Source organism: Opisthocomus hoazin, chromosome 14 (genome assembly GCF_030867145.1).
Source record: "Opisthocomus hoazin isolate bOpiHoa1 chromosome 14, bOpiHoa1.hap1, whole genome shotgun sequence".
NCBI lineage: Eukaryota > Metazoa > Chordata > Aves > Opisthocomiformes > Opisthocomidae > Opisthocomus > Opisthocomus hoazin.
In genome coordinates, this window is record NC_134427.1 from 20,916,634 (window position 1) to 20,934,388 (window position 17,755).

Genomic DNA, 17,755 nt, shown 5'->3' on the forward strand with positions numbered 1-17,755 from the left:
AAGCTTTTTAGCCAGCAATGAGACTTCATCTCTGATGCTTTAAAGCCACCCCAAGCACAGCAGCCGGTCCTTTTCTGCTGCTCTCCAGAAAGAGCCAGACCTAGTGCGAGCAGCTATGCTGTGTGTTTCAGGAACAAGGCAACTGCCTTCAAAGAAAATAAATAGGATAAAATAACTGGGGACTTGAGAAATTATCACACAGGGGTATAAAGCAAAGCCACAACACAGAGCTGATGTCCTCTGTATATGCTGTCATTCCCAGCGCAAGCCAACCAGCTACGACGATAACGTTAACACACTTGCTGGACACATAACCACAGAATACTCCCTGGAGTGATCTACACCCAGCACTGATGACACCAGAGAAACTGCATTCCAGAAACCAATATCCCACGACAAAGGAATGAGGACAAGGAGTGGAAGGCTTGAAAAACAGGAACTAGATCCTGGGTGTTAGGACAGACTGCATACGAGTGCACAGGCCCGTTGGTGCAAGTATGTGCATAACTATACTTACAGGACCACAATTACTCCCTTTCTTCTGCCAGCAGGGAGCCAGGAGTAAAGCTTTAGCAACACAGAGTAGCTAAAGATTCCTTTCTGCTAGGGAATCAACGCAGCCCACATGTAGGTTGCAAAACAAACCTGTCCACCAGCAGCACCCAGAACTCTGCAGAGCAAACCCTGACCGCAACTCAGAGCTAGCCTGTGACATAAGGCACAAGGACAAAGGCTAATGTCACCACTTGCCTACTCTTTTCCCCATCTCTCCCATCCCAGTATTTCTCCTCCACCCAGGAAATGAGTTGCTGACAGTGTCAGCACACTAAAATGTATTGCAGAAAATGGGCAGAGACGAGACAGGGTGGCATTATGCCAGCAGGTATCAATCAGTGTCAGCAGCCTGTTTGTTAATCTGTAAGTGCTTGCAGCGAGGCTTTTGGAGGTTTTGTTCCAGACTTTTCCCCAAATGAGTACTGCTTCACTTGACAAGTGCCTACAACACCCCTAGAAATGCTGGGAACGATGAAATGCAGCTCTATGGTTTCCATGTTCATCCAAAAGGACAAACTGAATGCGAGGCCTCACAGCTTTGACCTTCCCTCCTCTCTGGATGAACCTATGAACCTCGAAGTCCACCCATCCAGTCTGAATGCGAGACTAAACTCACAGACTTTCCACTGCCACCAGGAGTTTTGAATTTACACTCTGACAGCCATCTGCTTGCAATGTAAGCCACAAGTAATAAGCTAAAGACAACATAAGAGGGGGATACCAGCATCTGTCAGGGTTGAAGCAGTGGGTGTTACACCACAGAAAATCTCTATTTTGCAATTTTATTGCATTACCTTTTCATATAACAATTGGAGAAAAGTGAGCATTGTCAGAAGGGTGGAGTACAGTACGGGATGAGAGAAAATTGGCTTGCTGCCATTGGCCTCAAGACATTTCAGTACAAAGCAAAAGCAGCATTTCACATCCGTCATTTTGGTCTGCCTTGTGATAAATCCACTGCTGTGGACAGAATTCATGACCCTCACCCAGTCCAGCATACTGCAGGCAGTGTTCATCCCCTTTATGTTTGCTGAACTGGATAGGGCAGTGGCAAATTAAAGAGGAAAGCGATAGGAGATCTACCAGGTTCCAGTCCTGCTGGCCTTAACTCATGCCAGGACTCTGATCAGCCTGAAAAGGTTTAATACCAAAGCTTTCAGGGGACGAATTATCCTGTAAGTTATAGGGTAAGCACTAATTTTACAGTTTAACTGCAAACTACATTTGCTACAAAATCTCTAATAAATGCCATCAGATGGACTTTACAAAATGACAGAAAAGGAATTCTCAAATCCCTCCTCCTTTCTCCACTGCCAGTTTTAGACTGTCACTGCCCTGATTTCCGTCCCGGTAGAAAACCGACGGAGTTGAACTACGCTAACCTGCGGCACTGTTCTCCTTCCCAGGACGACCGGAGCATTGCTACTGACCCATAATGACTGTGCAACTCACTTTGTGCAAAGAGTTGAGAGATGGTTTTCCGATTGTCTTCAGACCCCTCAAATTCCTTCTCCGCAAGCTGCTTGTTGGCTGTCTCCATACGCTCTGCAAAATTTTTCAACAAAAGGAACACTAAGTAATTAAAAACTTTCAAGTATTAAGTCACTCTGCTCAGGACATTTCTAATGCAAGCTAGGGGAACGGATCTCCTAATTCTACACAGTCAAAAGTAAAAAGCCTATCAGAAGCTGGCACTCACTTCTGAAATGTTTCTACTTACGTCCTTGAGGAAATAACTTCAATAAGACAAAACAGGTTAAATAAAGTTCCAAAGAAATTACTTAAAACAATTATAACACAAGAAGTTTATTTTTTCCATTTTTACAGATGTTAAGACACATTTTTTCCACCCAAATAAATCTCACCCTGCAATTAAAAGCTTCCCTTATAATTCTCAACTAAATCTTACCAGTTAGAAGATTAAATCGCTGTTGTCCAATTACCTGACTTTAGGGAAAAGTGTAAAACCCTGAGGACAGTTTAACAGTTCTCCTGCTGCAGGCTGCTAGAAATTAATATCAGCCTATGAAAATAAGAATGAAATGTTTATGCTGTTTTTTATTATGAATATTTAATGCAGGCCTTTGTGTACCGTCCTTCTCGATAGCACTGGGCACTGTATGGCCTTACTTCTTGGAAGCAAAACAATTTCTGGGAACACAGTCCTCGGAAGAGACTAGGGGTAGTGCGAGCAGATGACACGTAGGACAATCAGAAGGCTTTCATAAAAAAAATTAAACTTGCAGTTCAAAAGACTGATTGAGCACCTTTAAACATCTCATATTGCAGATGTTTTTCGCCTTTCAAACTAATGCTTAAACTTTGACCCATGTTAAGGTCAAATACCATTCAACATCACTCTCCACCGCCAGCCGTCGTACTGCCTCAGCCTCTTAGCAAGAACCAGACACTAACAACATCTCACTCTGCAAAAGGAAGGGAGATCCAAAAAAACAGATGCCTACATTGATAAGGAATGACAAGACCTTCAGGAAGAACAGACAGTCTGCAGTTTGTATGTCAGTGCAAAAGGGTCACTGGACAGGAAATAAAGTGAACATGCCTGGTGTGGGATTAGGCAGTCAGCAAAACGTCTTTCCATTTGTATAAACTGAACAAATTGTACAAATTGTGTCTAGGTTACAAGACAAGCGAGAATTCCAGGCTTGCATCTGGTTTACGGTATTTGGCTTATCACATGTTCCTTCTCAATGAGAAACAGGCTGGAAACGAGAGACTACAGCAGTCTCCTAAATCTGTCTTTTTCATACTCCCAGCAAGCGCTTAAAATCTCAGACTACTGAATACACCTGAGTATCCCGCCACATTCTAGTTGTGTCAACAAACACAGTGAATTCTGCAGCAAAACACTGTCCTGCCAAGTAAGCACAACAATATAAAAAACCCAACATTGAAGAACAGAAGTTTTACTTCATTCACCTCTTAGATCCCTGTTGAAATCATGAAGCCTACGAATTTCTCCTTCCAGCTTGTTTCTCATGGCCTTTTCCAAGGCATCCCGCTTAGAAGATGATTTCTCCAGGTTTTTGTACGCCTCTGAAACTTGCTGAATTTCCGTTTCCAGCTGCAGTGGAAGTGAAAAGAAGCACTTACTATTTTATCACTAACATTTCTTTCATTCAGTCTCAGAAAGGAGATTGCTTTCTCTCAAGTTTTTCTTATTGAAAGAAACCTGCACATCAATTAAAAGGACAGTCTCAGGTTTGTGATGGATTCTTTTGTATAAAGAATAGCAATGGCTGAAGTGAAGACCTGGACTCTCCTTCCAGATTCTAACTCTGTTTCCCCAATATGATCAGAACATAAATATAGCAAATTGAAGAAGTGCAAACGTAATCTATTTTTTGTTTTTAAGACTGAGGCAGTTTGGCACTACTGTTAGCTCTGGGCTAAAAGCATTTATATAAATACCTAATGCGATATCAAGTTGAGTAAGTAAAATAAAACAAGAGAGGCAGACAAAACTATGTTAAAAAAATGCTAGTGGCAGATACTGCATTACTGATGAACTCTGAAGATCTGTAATTGCTGTGGTCCAAAATTCAAAATAAAACCTCCTGATGTTCTGTGTTTACACTTCTACAACTTAGTTGTGCTTTTAAATATTCAATTTACTAAATGGGGGGAGGAAAACACTTGCAGTAAAATATGCTTTATCCTCCCTTCCAGCCTTCATTGTAAAGCTTCTCTCATCACCCAGAGCAGAAGCAGACTCACTTCTAACTCTCATTCCTAGGCATGGTTTGCATTGCTGTGGAAGTACGGATCCACGTAACAGCAAACCCCATCAGCGCTGACTATAGCAAGTGATCACCAGGGCATGGAGGGAAGTGCATTTTTGTCTTTCTTTCATTATCAGGAAGCTGTCAAACATTTCTCTAAAGCATTTCCTGGCCAGGAACCTTCCAAAAAAAAATACCACAAAAGGAACATATGTCCCTGGAAAGAAGTAACATAGGGAATAACGCGCGTGGAAAGCCAGGCTGGTCACCTGAACTCAAACAAGTGTTTTAAGCAGCCACACGTTTTTACAGCCCTGGAGACTGCTCAGTGCAAAGCGCACAGCAAGGCCCACAAAGTCCTAAACTGCAAGCAGCATCAGCCTTTTCACAGCAGCAAGGAAAAAGCAGAGCTGACCTGCTGCAGCTTTAAACCACTGGCCATCAAGAAGTTATTTCTATGAGGCTGCAGTGAAAATACCTCTACACACACACATTAACGATGGGTCTCACTGGGATTATTTTTTAAAAAAATGTTTCAGCATCACTTACTCATTTCATAAAGCCAAAGGAGACAAATAGCTGGATCCAAAACAAGGTGTTAAGTTTTTGTGGAAGTTGTGTGGTATTGAGAGAGTGACAAAAGAAGCATTAGTTTCAGTCCTGCAGTCCAAATGTCTTTGATGTAGCCACGGCAGCAGTACTTGCCTTGCACACTGTCCTGCCAACCAGTTTTGTAGCAACGTCCCCTGTTGCCTCCTTGAGTGACTATGGTCTCATGTCATTTCGAACAGGCTCTTCCTGCCATCTCTGAAGTCTTTTAGACTTATGGGAAAATTAAGCCTGCCGCTATGCTGGACACAACACTACCTTTAATTTAACCAAGCAAGCCAAGCAGCGGGCCCCTTCAATGAAGACAGCTGATGAGGATGCTGTTTTAAGCATGGTCAACAAACTGTTAGAATAAAACTGAAGGCTTTGATTCTATCTCCTGACAAAGTCAAGCTGCTGCCCAAAGGGACAGGACACAGACTAATCAATCTGCATATGAAAGACTCTAAAGTAGACAATCAATCCCTTAAGCAAGGAACTTAACAGTCGCAGACTAGATGATTCAATTATGGGCCATACCAGACACAGCAGAGCACCCAACACCCAAAAACACCCACCTTCTGCAGCCGGGCTACTTTCTCATAACACCCATCCAGTTCCTGTCGCAGAGACCGGTTCTCTTCTGACAGGATTTCCACCATCTGCTGGGCCCTGGAAACTATGGCAAAAGGATCTACTTGCATCTGCTGATATGGGGAAGGTATCTGCTGAGCCCGGGACATGACTGAATAGGAATCGCCTTGCTGCTGCTGTGGGCCTAGGAAGGGCTGGCATAGTCGGTACAAATCTCCCTGATGGACTTGGTTTGTCAAGAATGGCTGCTGGGTCCGTGGCAGAACGCCAGGATCTCCCTGGCTTGGAGTCAGAGGCTGCTGATGCTGGGAAGGGGACAGCCTCGATGGTGGCGGAGACTGAAGCAAAGTCAAAGATCCCAGGGATGTCAAGGAAGAAGTTGGGCTGTGGTGGTGAGGTGGTCTCTGTTGTAACTGCAGCTGCACATCTGGGTTCTGCCTGGAAAAGAGCGAGCAGAAGCTCCATCAAAGTCATGCAGAGGATGGCGCACAAACCCAGTGACAAGGCGTGGGATGACCTGCGTAGCTCCTATGCACAGGTTTTCCCACACTAAAGACTCGTACATGAGGTCTTCCTCATTTTTATAAGTTTGTTTTAAAAAAAGTCTTCTAAATCAATTCATTACCAGAAAATACACTCTCAGTGCATGAAGGTCTTTCCTCAAGTCTATTTTGTACAGAAACGCTAAGAGAAACTCCATCAACAACCACTGACCAAAATTATTTTTCTAGCTTTTTTCCACACTTTGTGGATAAAACGGCTAAACTGAGGACTGTTAGGAATGGGCTCTTTTGTTCTGCCCTGCAATGTGCCACCTGTCATGGAGAAAACAATGAAATTTCTTCTGCAATTCAGGATACAGAGTTCTAGGGATTGGCTAAGCTCTGTGCTACTCTGCCAGCACCACTGACTCGAGCTTTCTGAAATACCAACCAGCAAGCTGCAGCCTGGTAAGATGAGATAGTTACAGGATCTGAAAACTACCCTCAGAATCAGAAGCAGCCTTTTGATTCAGAACCACACTCAGTCCTATACAGCAGGTATGTTTGCTGCTCCTAGTGATAACCCCTACAGCATACCAAAGACAGATCTAGCAATCTATAACACGCTTCAGTCTATCATAGAGCTAACTCCAAGCTACACCAGCTCACATTTCCCAGGCGCTGGAGATCCCCAGCTCAACTTCCGCTGCATTAGCCAAGTAAGAAATCTCTCTTGGAAGACTGTGTGGGGATTTATTGTGCTTGGATGACTTCAGGAGGCAGGTTTTGCTTCCTCCTCCAAAGACATTCAACCTTTAACTTCTCCGAATGTTCTTTATTCTAACAGTTGAAGTCACTCCCTCTCCATGCTGCAGCCAGTGTCTTTTTAAGCACAGACCTCAGCCCGGTGCAAACCCAGCCTGGCAGTTCAACATGTTCTGAAGCACTCCTGTTCTTCTGATAAAATATCTCACCCTTTGGGATGCAGTTCAACCCTGCAGCTGGAAAAGCACATACTGCTGTTCCACCAGGCCATAGCTGCTCCACAATGCCCCGTGGCTGCCTGCGTTCGCAGGAAGGACCCTGTGTGCTCGCTCTGCTGAGCGCAGTAGCGGTGCTGGACGTCCACGACAGCCCGCAGCACAGCTCTGCCACCACTCCAGGAGCGTCAGTGGCATGTCAACTGACAGCAGCAAGCATGAAGCTGAACTGGCAACTAAAGGGTTACACAACAGGCTTCTCAGCCGATGTGCAAACACTCAGCATCATCCTTCCTGTTCCCTGCAGAAAGAATGCACATGAACTCTCCATACCCATCCAAAGAGGAAACGTCTGCGCTTCTCGCATCTGGCTGGCAGTGCATGTAGGAGTTCGTACACTCGCAGCCCAGTGCAGGGTTTGCTATTTCAATATCATGCATCTTATGCCTTGTTTTGCCCACTTTCCAGCAGAGAAGGTGCACGGGAACCCCCAGGCTGATGCTCAGATTCCTTTACAGGACAAAACAAATAATTAGTGCTCTAGTTACTGTTTCTCTCTTTCTCTCACTCAGGTGATTGTGGTCCCTGCCAGCAACATCCTTGCAGGAGGTCTATTTCCCTAGAAATTATCATATGCACCATGAGGCTCTCAAGGGTCACGTAGAAGAGAGATATGCAATTAAATTTCCTCAGGAACGCTCAGTTTAGTAGCAGCAATTTGGTTCTTTGCCTCCTGGGAGGTCAGCTCTACTTATCGTTGCATTTATTCCATTACCTTTATTTGCCAGTTCTCATAATGAAGAATGAGGCAAAACCATCACACCGTTCTCAAGGTCATCTGGTTTGTCTCAGGTGGTTTCCAGCTCCTTTCTTAGCTCACCCAGCTACACGCAGAGTTAAAACTTTGCATCTTCAGCAACCACTTGTCTCCTTGAGCTTGTTCTTTACCTAATGCCACACGCCCCTGTTTTGATGTGATAATCAATTAGAGAATAACCTTCCTGTGACACTTAATCTACCATGACCTACAGAGCTTAGATCAAAAGAGAGACATTGCCAGTCTGCCTCACGGATGCAAAAAACAACTTTCTGATTCTGAGCCTACAAAATACTCTCTTCCAGTCTGAAAACAACCTGAAGCAGTTACTCAGAGGGACTGACTCTGCTGATCTCAGGGTGTTAATACTATAAGCTTAATGAGGCCTGTTTAGATGTCAATGTTAATAATTTGAGCTAGTTGACTAAAAGCATCTCGTTATTGTGCCATCAGAGACGCATGGGCAGAATCTCGCCATTTCTGCAGGACCTGAGCACTAAGGAAAGGAACACAAAGATGGCCAAAGAAAAACAACAGCAGCAGCTAAATTCTGAAGGGACAGCCTTTGTACTGACATGCCTGGTAATTATCTTCTTTTTAAACCTATTGTAAAGAACAACTCTGGGAAATCATGGCTGAGTATATTTCTAAACCAGATACATTTCCAAGATTTCCACCATCTTGGCACTCGCCTCCAAAGCCTCTCATAATCTTGAAATTCTACCAATCTTGTAGGTTCAAGCTAAAACCCGAGAGCTGGGAGCCTCTAGTTCTGTTGCATTAACAACAGCATTAGAGCTTCCAGAATGTCACAAATGCGTTCATATTACCAGCAAAACACCCTAACGCAACCGGGCAGACTGCAAAACTAAGGTACAAATCACTTTTGGAGTCAACTAGCAGGATTGCTGATAGAATGGTAGTAGGAACGGAATTCCCTTCATGAGAAAATCAAAATTATGCAGTCTCCTTCCATTTGCCTCAGTGTTATAAAGACCTGAAAACCCCAAACACAGGAAAAAAAATCAGAGCAGTAATTCCCACAAGTGTTTAAGTTCTAATGCATAACTTCAAGGGCCACTTCATTTTGAAGACTGTATCATGCAAGAATCTCTGCTTCCCTTACAGTCCCTGGCGCATATCGGAGAAACACACCACGCGGGCCAAGTACAAACCTGGATTTATGGTTCTGCAACGACAAGGGTCACATTAACTTTTAAGTCATGAAGACAGAGATATGGAGTCAGGGCAGCTCTGCAAGCAAACCTAGCAGTCAGGAGTCCTGAGGCTGCCAGGACTGCCGACACCAAGTCATGCAAAAGATCTGCGGCGAGAGCAACAAAGCGGGGAGGGCAGAAGAATGGAGAGCTCAGGAAAGGTTTCTGGCTCGTTAAAATTTTTTCTGCCTCCCCAGCTTCTCCTGCCTGTTTCACGTTCAAGAAGCTACAGTTCCCCTCTCTCCCACAGCCCTCCTGCACAAACCGGGAAGCGCTGACTCCGCTTCATTAGACAGCTGAAATCAAACCGATGCATTTTTGTTCTGCTTCCTAGTCATACCTGATTATCCCCCACTTTGATGCTGCTCAGGGGAAGGCAGTGCACAGAAGTGATTTACTAATTACGGGACAAATTCTGCAGATCTCCTTCTCAAAAAGTTCCTGTGAAGTCAACAGGATTAACCACCACAGCAGGAGCTCAATCATTTGGGCTCTGGAGGATGGTGCTTGAATCAGGGAGACGGCAAGCTTCTGCTGCATCCAACACTGTACCAACACGAGCCCCTTCTCCCCATCTCTTGCTGTCCTGCCACAGGAGACCCTGCCACCCCACAGGACGCTGAGCCCAAAGCACCCGTCTCCTCCTCTCAGACCTGGAGGTTTGTTTTCATCACCGATGCTAAAGTGCAATTGAGGTATTAGGGGAGAACAGGATTCCGGAGCTTCACACGAAGCCAGACCTCTTCTGAACTTTCTTTAAAATTTCCAAGTAACAGCCCAGAAGCCTCCGGCATGCCCAGTATTTACATTTAACCAACATCATTATGAACATATACGTGTTCCCAAACTTACACCGCCCAAGAGCAGGTGAGGCAAACTGTTTGCAGACTGGTTTAAACTTACCACACAGCCCATTCCTTTCCCAGACTGGGGAGGGTGAAGCATGAGAATGCTGTGAATTCCCCAATGTTTATCTTGCTCAACGAGTTTTATTTAACCGCATCATTAGGTCACCCTCAAATTCCCCGGAACAATGAGGGGAAAAACCCGCAGAAAAGGGTGTGGCTTCACCAGCAGAAAGAAGGGGCTTTGTTTCCTTGAGGCACGGTTCAAAAAATGCACACATATACCAATCCAAATTAATCCAGATCAACACAGAGCTGCAGCGCAGGAAAACTGGAGTCTCTGAAAATACTTAATCACTCCAGCGAGGCTGCAAAGACGCTCGTTAGCACTGCCTGGTGTGAGGCAAATGCACTCCCGAAAGCTGTACGCCTTGAAAATCCTCACACCATTACCCAGCTGCACCTTTGGTAACACAGGAGGTTTCTTGTCTAAATGACAGTTTCTCTTAAAGTGTGTGCGAGAGGGAGGGGAACAGAGGACTCGCTCTCTTCCTTTGCTACGCTGCTCTGTAATTTATGGATTAGTCTTGCAATTGTTCTACTGCTTCAGCATTTGCTTGCAAAGGAAATCTCTCCTCTGTGCAGCTATTTAGGTTAAAAAGTAACCTCATTAGATTCCCAGTGCTTTGAAGACAAATTTCAGTTGCTTCCCCTACTGGAAACCTTGCCAGCTGAACCTTTCTCCTCCCCCTCTTCCCCCCCCTCCATGTTCTTTCAAAGCAGCCAGGATCCATCCAATACAGACAAAAATCACCCTGTCTAGAGGAGCTGACTGTTGGCGTGTTTTCAAATACCTCTCCCTTAAACAGCAAGCAGGCTATGTCTCTGATTCACTGGACGTGATATTACGAGTATTTCTGATGCAGCATAATCGTCAAGGATCTGTTTCTCTTTCCTGTGTGCACAAAGATTTGAGGCCTTTGAATTTTCAACAACATTTGCAACGAGCTTCTACAATCATTACCCCCCCTAAACCCTTTACTTCCCCTTTCCCTGGCCTCTTTATTATTTATTTAGCCAGATCAAAGGGCCTTTTCATCAGGCTTGTATGCTGCTGAAGTCATTTCAGATCACAAACAATGGTGGACAAACTCTGAAGATAGCTCCCCATAGGACCAGGAAGGTTCTGAGCAGATTCAAATTCCCCAAAGCTCAGGCTCCGTTCCCAAACATGAACTGGTTTCTTCTTCACGCTCCCCTCAAAACACAACACAGTATGTGCAAACACAAACGCACCAAGACCTCACCATCTACTTACGCAGCAACGCCCTCCTGTTGCTCCTTTGTACTACCCTTTTAGCTTCAAAATGTGGCCAAAATCATTATACCAAATCCCACCTGGTCTTGGACAGAGATGAGATGGTAAGGAAACAGGTAAAGGTAAAGCTGCATTTTTAGCCCACCTGAATAAAACTTCATCTTCACCCACACGGACATCTGCGTTTGGCTCAAGCCAGATCTAGCTCCTTCTCTAAAGGAAAGCAGAACTGGCTGAGATTTCAAATGATGCAAGGAAAATCAGTGAAAGCTAAACACGCAAGCCTGGGAAGAGGCGCAAAGCACCCTCCGCTTTCCACTCCTACACTTGGTCCACTGAAAATAAAATTTGAAAAACTCTACAGGAAGCTCAGGTGATTTTTGTTACCTGCGCCATTATTGCTTTCATTCACTTTCTCCTTTTCTACGTAGCGTTTAGATGCAGTTCAAATCTGAAAAAAATCTTTTGTCTAGGCAGATGTAATTAAGGAACAGCTTAAGTCTTGCAATAACTAACTGCAAGCTTCTACAATGAATCACACCATAACTTTGGCTTATGTAGCAAAATCTTTTGTAATGCTCTGGAGCCTCAGCCTTAAACTTCCCCATGCCAGAACACAAGCTGGCTTGTTTTGGGTTTTTTTTTATTGTGTGGTACTTTTCTTTTTTTTTTTTTTAAGACTCAGGTCTCTCTAGGTAAGCTACTGCAACAGGTTACAATCCTTCCAGACCCAGTCTGTAGCTGAACACAAGATGTCATCTCACACCATAAAGACAGGATCTTTGCTGAGAGAAAACCCGCCTCAGGAGCGAGGGCAGCGGACTGAGTTTTTATACTGTCCTTCCTCCCGTGGATGTCATGGAGTCTGTTTAAGGTCTTGCTTACCTGACTGACCCATACTCAGGGGGATGTTGATACCTCATCATAGGCCCATCAGATCTTCCCTGCTGGCTCATGCGATGCTCACTATAGAAATGTCCCGAGTCCTGAGGTTTGCAGTTCATAGACGGGGCGGACACATTTTTGTAAGGATACTCTGGAGGAGGACCCCGCTGCTCCATTCCTTTCATGTTGGGCTGGGAAGGGGGCTGCACCGAGTTCTTGTAGAACTCATTGGAGCCAGAATTTTTGTAAGGATCACTGGACTGTTGAGGAGACAGCGGAGAGAGGGGGGAGAGTGGCGCGCTCGTGACAGGCGCGTGGGCCTTGACACCGCTGGTGGCCAAGGACAGCTGCATCAGCCTCTCGCTCAAGGAGCGGACATGCCCTTGCTTGAGGTCCTTAAGTCCTTCATCCTGGTGGACCTTCCCAGGGCTCACCCGCTGAACCGTGGGCCGCCCTTCAGTCCTCATCTTTTGGTTGGTAACCCCCGTTACATAAAACGCTGCCCCGACGCTAGCGTGTGGCTGGCCCCTGAAATACTGCGACTGGACTTTGGCTTCCTCATAGGTTGGGAGATCCTCGCTGTTCTGGAGTCGCGGGGAGAGCTGCTTCTCCATGATGCTGTTGTCCACCTGTATCTCCTGGCCCTGGGGCTCCTGACGGGCAGCATGAGTCACGAGCTGGTGGTCCTGGGAGCTCAGCCCTTCGTTCTGAGATGCTGGACTCCCAGTGCTGTTGAAAGTGGGGGCATTTCCCGTGGCTTGCTGGTGTAAGGCGAGGAGGTTACGGTTGTCATTTGGGTTTCCGTATCTGAGCTGCTCCTGCAGCAGGCGCTGTAAAACTGTCGTAGCTGCTTGTTCTTCTGAATTCCTCATCTCAAACTGCGGTGCCTTTTGGGTGGAATGTAAAAGCTGCCCTTGACCTAAGGAAAGGAGACACGGTTATTAGCGCCTGAGTGGATCAAGCAAGAGACGTTTAAGAGCAATGGCTTGAAATACAGAAAAAAAACAGGTTACATTACCAAAGGTTCCCATAACAATGGGGGTCATCAAGGCCCTTGATCTAAGAAGGACTTGCACGCCAGGGGGCAAAGCCTCGAAAGGTGATGAAAGGTGACTTGCAAATTTACAGGAATATCAATCGACCCGCAAGCTGTAGGGATGCATGCCGAATACCTCAGACAGCAAGGCTGCTTTCAGGCAGAAAGAAGACCTATAATCCACAGGATGATGGCAAAAAGGCCTGAGACCTGTTTGCTCTACACTTAGGGCTACCAACAAGGAAATACATTTCCAATATTTGCAGGCAGACAAGGTTTAAAGGGTGAAATCAGCAATTTGTCATTTTTAATGAAAAAAAAAAAGAGGCCCATTAAGATAGTATACGGTTCAAAGGAAGTAAAGAAATCTCTTATCTTAGATCACTTAAAGCAATTAATGAATACCTCGTTAGCCAGCAGGTTTTTAAGGGTTATGAAATACCCAGAGTGAGATCAGCACCTAGTCTTCCAGCTCCAGAAAACACTATGTACTGGTGCAAGTGAGGACTCTTTAACTTCCTGCTGTACAAAGGCAACCAAATCCTCACACATTGAAATATAATCAGCTGAATGCATGCAAATACAAGATCTGATCTAAGGGAGAAAAAGACCTCGGTGTGGCAGGAAAAAACACCGAGCCAATGTCAAGCACATCCTAAGTACAAATTAAGTCAGTGGCCAACAGTGATCACACTTCGCCCAGTCTCCCAGCGGAGTCAGGAATTTGTCATGGAAACTCAAGCCCACTGGCCTTGCACAAGTTGAAATACGTAAAATTAATGATACCTTTGAGACATTTAACTAAAAGCAGAGCTACTTTTGAGCTGGAACAGTTCAGAATAGAGAGTACGTTTTACTTGTCGGCTAAGCTGTGGCTCTGCCCTGACAGCAGAATGGTATGGTATTCTAGCACCTTATTTGGCCCCTTTTTTCTGTGTAACACTGTCCCTTAGCAAGAGGTAACTTGCTCCCAACAGCTTGTTCCGTGGCAGAACCAGGGACGGGCTGCAGGAGCGAGGAGGCCTGAAGTGTCTGCTTTGTTCTGGGTCTCCACAACCACCCAGTTTCCTCCCCCAGGGCCAGCCTACCGCAGGAGTCCGCCCCTGCAACACAAGGCCTCCACGCATCAGGCAGACAGGACCCTTCTGCAAACGCCAATGAAGAGCAAGTGAAAATCCACCTCCTTCCAGGCTGCCTCACCAAACTAGGAATTCAGGTCCTGCTAACTGGCCTGGAACACGATTCTTCCGACGTGCTATTTGAAGTGGCACATACCTATTTCCTTCACTTTGACTTCCTTGGGAGGGAGGAACAGCTCTGCCACATGGGGGGACACACACAGCCTTCCTCCCACCAGTCCAAAGCCTCCACTCGGAGATGGCTGCAGTCTCCTCTTCAGTAGGCCAGATCACTTGATACTCTCCTCGCTTCCAAAATAATTCTGAGGAAAGCATTGAAAACATCATTTTAATCAGCAGATGAGACCCTAGAAACAAAAAACCTTGGCCCATATTTCAGATTTTCCCTTTGTAGCTTCTTGTTTTCTCCCAGAGCCCAACAATTTTGATCCCTTTCGGATGAACAAACCCCCCTGTCCCTAGCAATCTACTCCAGCTGCTGCTTTAATCATGACAATTTCTGCTCCAAGATTCAATGTTGCCAAGTAATGCTTTGTCCCATCTGTGCCTCCAAGTGAAACACTGATTAAAACCCGCTAATTCTTTAACTCCATTGTTTTATTTTCTGCTAAGAATGAAAGCTGCAGCACAGATGATGATACCCTGTGCTTATGGCTCCTTTTCCAGTGGTGCTGGATATTTCAAACTGTACCAGCAGAAATCGTTTGATGAAAGCTGATATAGTTCAATGCTTTACAAACTTCAACAAATTATGCCTCAGAAACGACTGTGAGAGTGATCAGTATACGAATATTAGCTTTATGTCATACACTGGAAAAGTGAGGGGAAGAAAAGGACACTGACAAAGTATATGCCAGAAATATATCGCAGAGCACAGCTGTAATTCCCCAAACACTCTCTAATTACGTTACTTTTCCCTTTTAGCATATAAAGCACTAAAGAAACTTTAACCATTGAGTGGAGAATCAGAAGAACATAGGAAAAGGTATATTGAGGCTTGTTACTCCAGAAGCAGTTAAAGCTGCTACTGAAGGTGTCCTAAAGAAAAAGGCACAAGAGACGTGGAACATATTTGTGCACTCGGTGCGCTTATACATTCAGGGCAGGCAACTAACACAGCACTAGTGAAATTAAAAATGTTCATTGAGATGTGTAATTTAACTTAATTTCCTGGAATGTCGCAAAAAGTAAAGTGAACAGATGTAGTGAAGGAATGCAGACGTGGATATTTCTGTCTCTGTCTTATTACGGCACACATCCACACCCAGCAAAAAACGATCTCAGATCTGCAAGATAAATACCGGAGGTGTCAACAGCAATTTCAAGGCACATGAACAATATCTAACTGGGGAACAAGGCTGTGTTGTGTGGTACGGTACTTCAAGATGGTGGTTGAAAAAAACATCTAATGTCAAATTCTTGACTGGTGACTTAGCTCGAGAGGGTTATATTGAAAACAGCTGCCAGCAAATATGCAGTAAAGAACCTTTAAACCAGGCATTAAGATAGCAGATAACTAGAGCAGTTTCCAGCCTCTTTTCCCAGTGTTGCACAACAGAAGTTAAGGATTCCTTGTCCCCCTCATACCAGCATCATCACTGACTCTTCTTCCCCCCCCTTCTTTTTTTTTAAACAAAGTTGCCCTAAGCAACCCTTCTTATTAGAGCATAAAAAGGCTTTTATTATGCAATACGATGCTGCCTTTCCACCCAAAGATTTCTTTTGTCTCAACTGGAAAAATCTAAGGGGGGGGGGGGGCTGCGTGTGTTTATTTTTTTAATACAAAGATACAACCCAGCTTGAGATTCTGCCTCTCTGCCTTAAAGAATATCTCAACAGACAAATTCAATCTGTGCACGTTTAACTCCTTCAAACGTCCAAGGAAGTAATTCTGTATGCAACCATTTCACATGCAGAGTTCCAGTTCACGGCAACACAAGCTTATTCTGCTGATCCGATGAAGGGAGGGCACAGTTCGCACTGGAAGAATTGGCTGGGACTGAACGCTACTAATTTTAGTGTGGATGTAAACTAGGAAATCCAAACAAAAAGGGAGACTGAGATAAAATGTGAAGATACTCCAGCCAACAAATCCACTTTCTTTAAATACCAACTGCTAGCATTAAGCCTATTTTTTTCCAGTTTTATTCCATTATTTTGAATTAACAAAGAAAATCTTGTGCAACTAACTTGGGTGGCAGCATTCCTGGAATCTGCTTTCTGACCGAGCTGGAAACTCATGGCAGAACCAGTGAGTTAACTTTTTTATGTAATGAAAACAGAAAAACGCACAGTACGATCGGTACTGAAGCCCATGTGTTATTTATTTGGACACCAAGTTCTTTTCATGTTACGCTCTTCCAGCAATTTCAGTTTTCAGTGAGACAGAGATGGAAATTAGTGAGGTCCACTGGAAAAGTTGTTATGATAGCACTGGAAGGAAATTGGAATAGGTTCTGTAGATATTTTAAACAGACATATTTGGGGGTTTAGCCTAAATCTATTAAGATGGGGTAGGGCTGAATTCAGACTACCAACAACTCTGCAAAACTGTACTGGCTTATGGACTGGATGGTGCACTCTTCATAACCACAAAGCCTAGAAACACCTTGCTTTTCAAGTGGAAAATTCGGTTTTAGACCAATTCTGTTCCAAGGAACCACTGTGAGGTAGATTTCCCAGGCTGAACCGATTTTGCAGTTTGTTCCTGAGCATCGTAGCTCCACCATCTTACTACCTGAGTCTAACTTCTAGTCTGAAATTACTCATGGTAGCTTTGTATCTGTATGTTCTTGAGCAAAACATCAGAGTCTAGAACTGGTAGAACTAACACAGGAATTGCAAGTAGTGTTGCACAGAACCAAGCTGAGACCAAGAAAGGGCATAAAAGGGGAGGAAGCGCAGGTACTATTTAAGGAAGAAGAGACCCATGTTTGCAGGACATTGTGTAAAAACTCAGGAACTGAGGCTCCTGCCTCCAACATCACGTAATTATGCACAGGGACCTTGCCAGTCCCTCGTGAGGAAGAAAGACGAACGAAGAATTTCACATGATAATACTGCCAGGCTGGAAGGAACCAAAGCAGCGCATTTCTGTACAGCATGCAAATATTTTTCAGCACTATAAAAATAAACAAGCTTAGACAAGTGAGCTACTCACCACTGTCTGATGAGTAGCTATAGTGCTATAGCTCAATTAACCTGCATGGAGCAATAATAACCTCACAAGTGAAGAGAAGCATCTTTCTTTAGCTTGTGTAACCAAGAGGAATGCAAGAGTCCCTCTGAGGACAGCCTGTACATACTTGCCCAGAATTACTGCTTAGCCAAGAAGCTAATTAGCTTACACATCAGGTGGGATAGGAACAGGTTCACCACCTCAAAAGGCCTGGAGTACAGCTAAGCACTTTCAGTTTTACTACTAAATTTTGTGACACTCATACACAAAATGACCCAGTCACAGATTTCAAACTCAAGCAGTAAATTTTGCTAAGTAATTCCATGTTTTCCTTAAAAGATGTGCATGTGATACTGCTTATCCTGGTTGGCAACAGGT

The 17,755-nt window shown here is 44.6% G+C and overlaps 1 protein-coding gene across 7 annotated transcripts in view; it reads right to left on the bottom strand.

Annotated features, from left to right (window-relative positions):
• The window catches only part of AMOT (angiomotin), a 64,355-nt gene that overhangs the window by 23,045 nt on the left and 23,555 nt on the right, over positions 1-17,755 (bottom strand). For 6 of the 7 annotated variants that reach the window (XM_075435324.1, XM_075435323.1, XM_075435325.1 and 3 more), the window contains 5 exons: positions 14,336-14,501; positions 12,025-12,943; positions 5,465-5,918; positions 3,496-3,640; positions 2,008-2,100 (listed from right to left, as the gene is read on the bottom strand). In XM_075435324.1, coding sequence (XP_075291439.1) covers positions 2,008-2,100; positions 3,496-3,640; positions 5,465-5,918; positions 12,025-12,896 — 1,564 coding nt within the window. In that variant the 5' untranslated portion in view covers positions 12,897-12,943; positions 14,336-14,501. The remainder of the gene's footprint in view (positions 1-2,007; positions 2,101-3,495; positions 3,641-5,464; positions 5,919-12,024; positions 12,944-14,335; positions 14,502-17,755) is intronic. The other variant, XM_075435327.1, reaches the window with a different exon arrangement.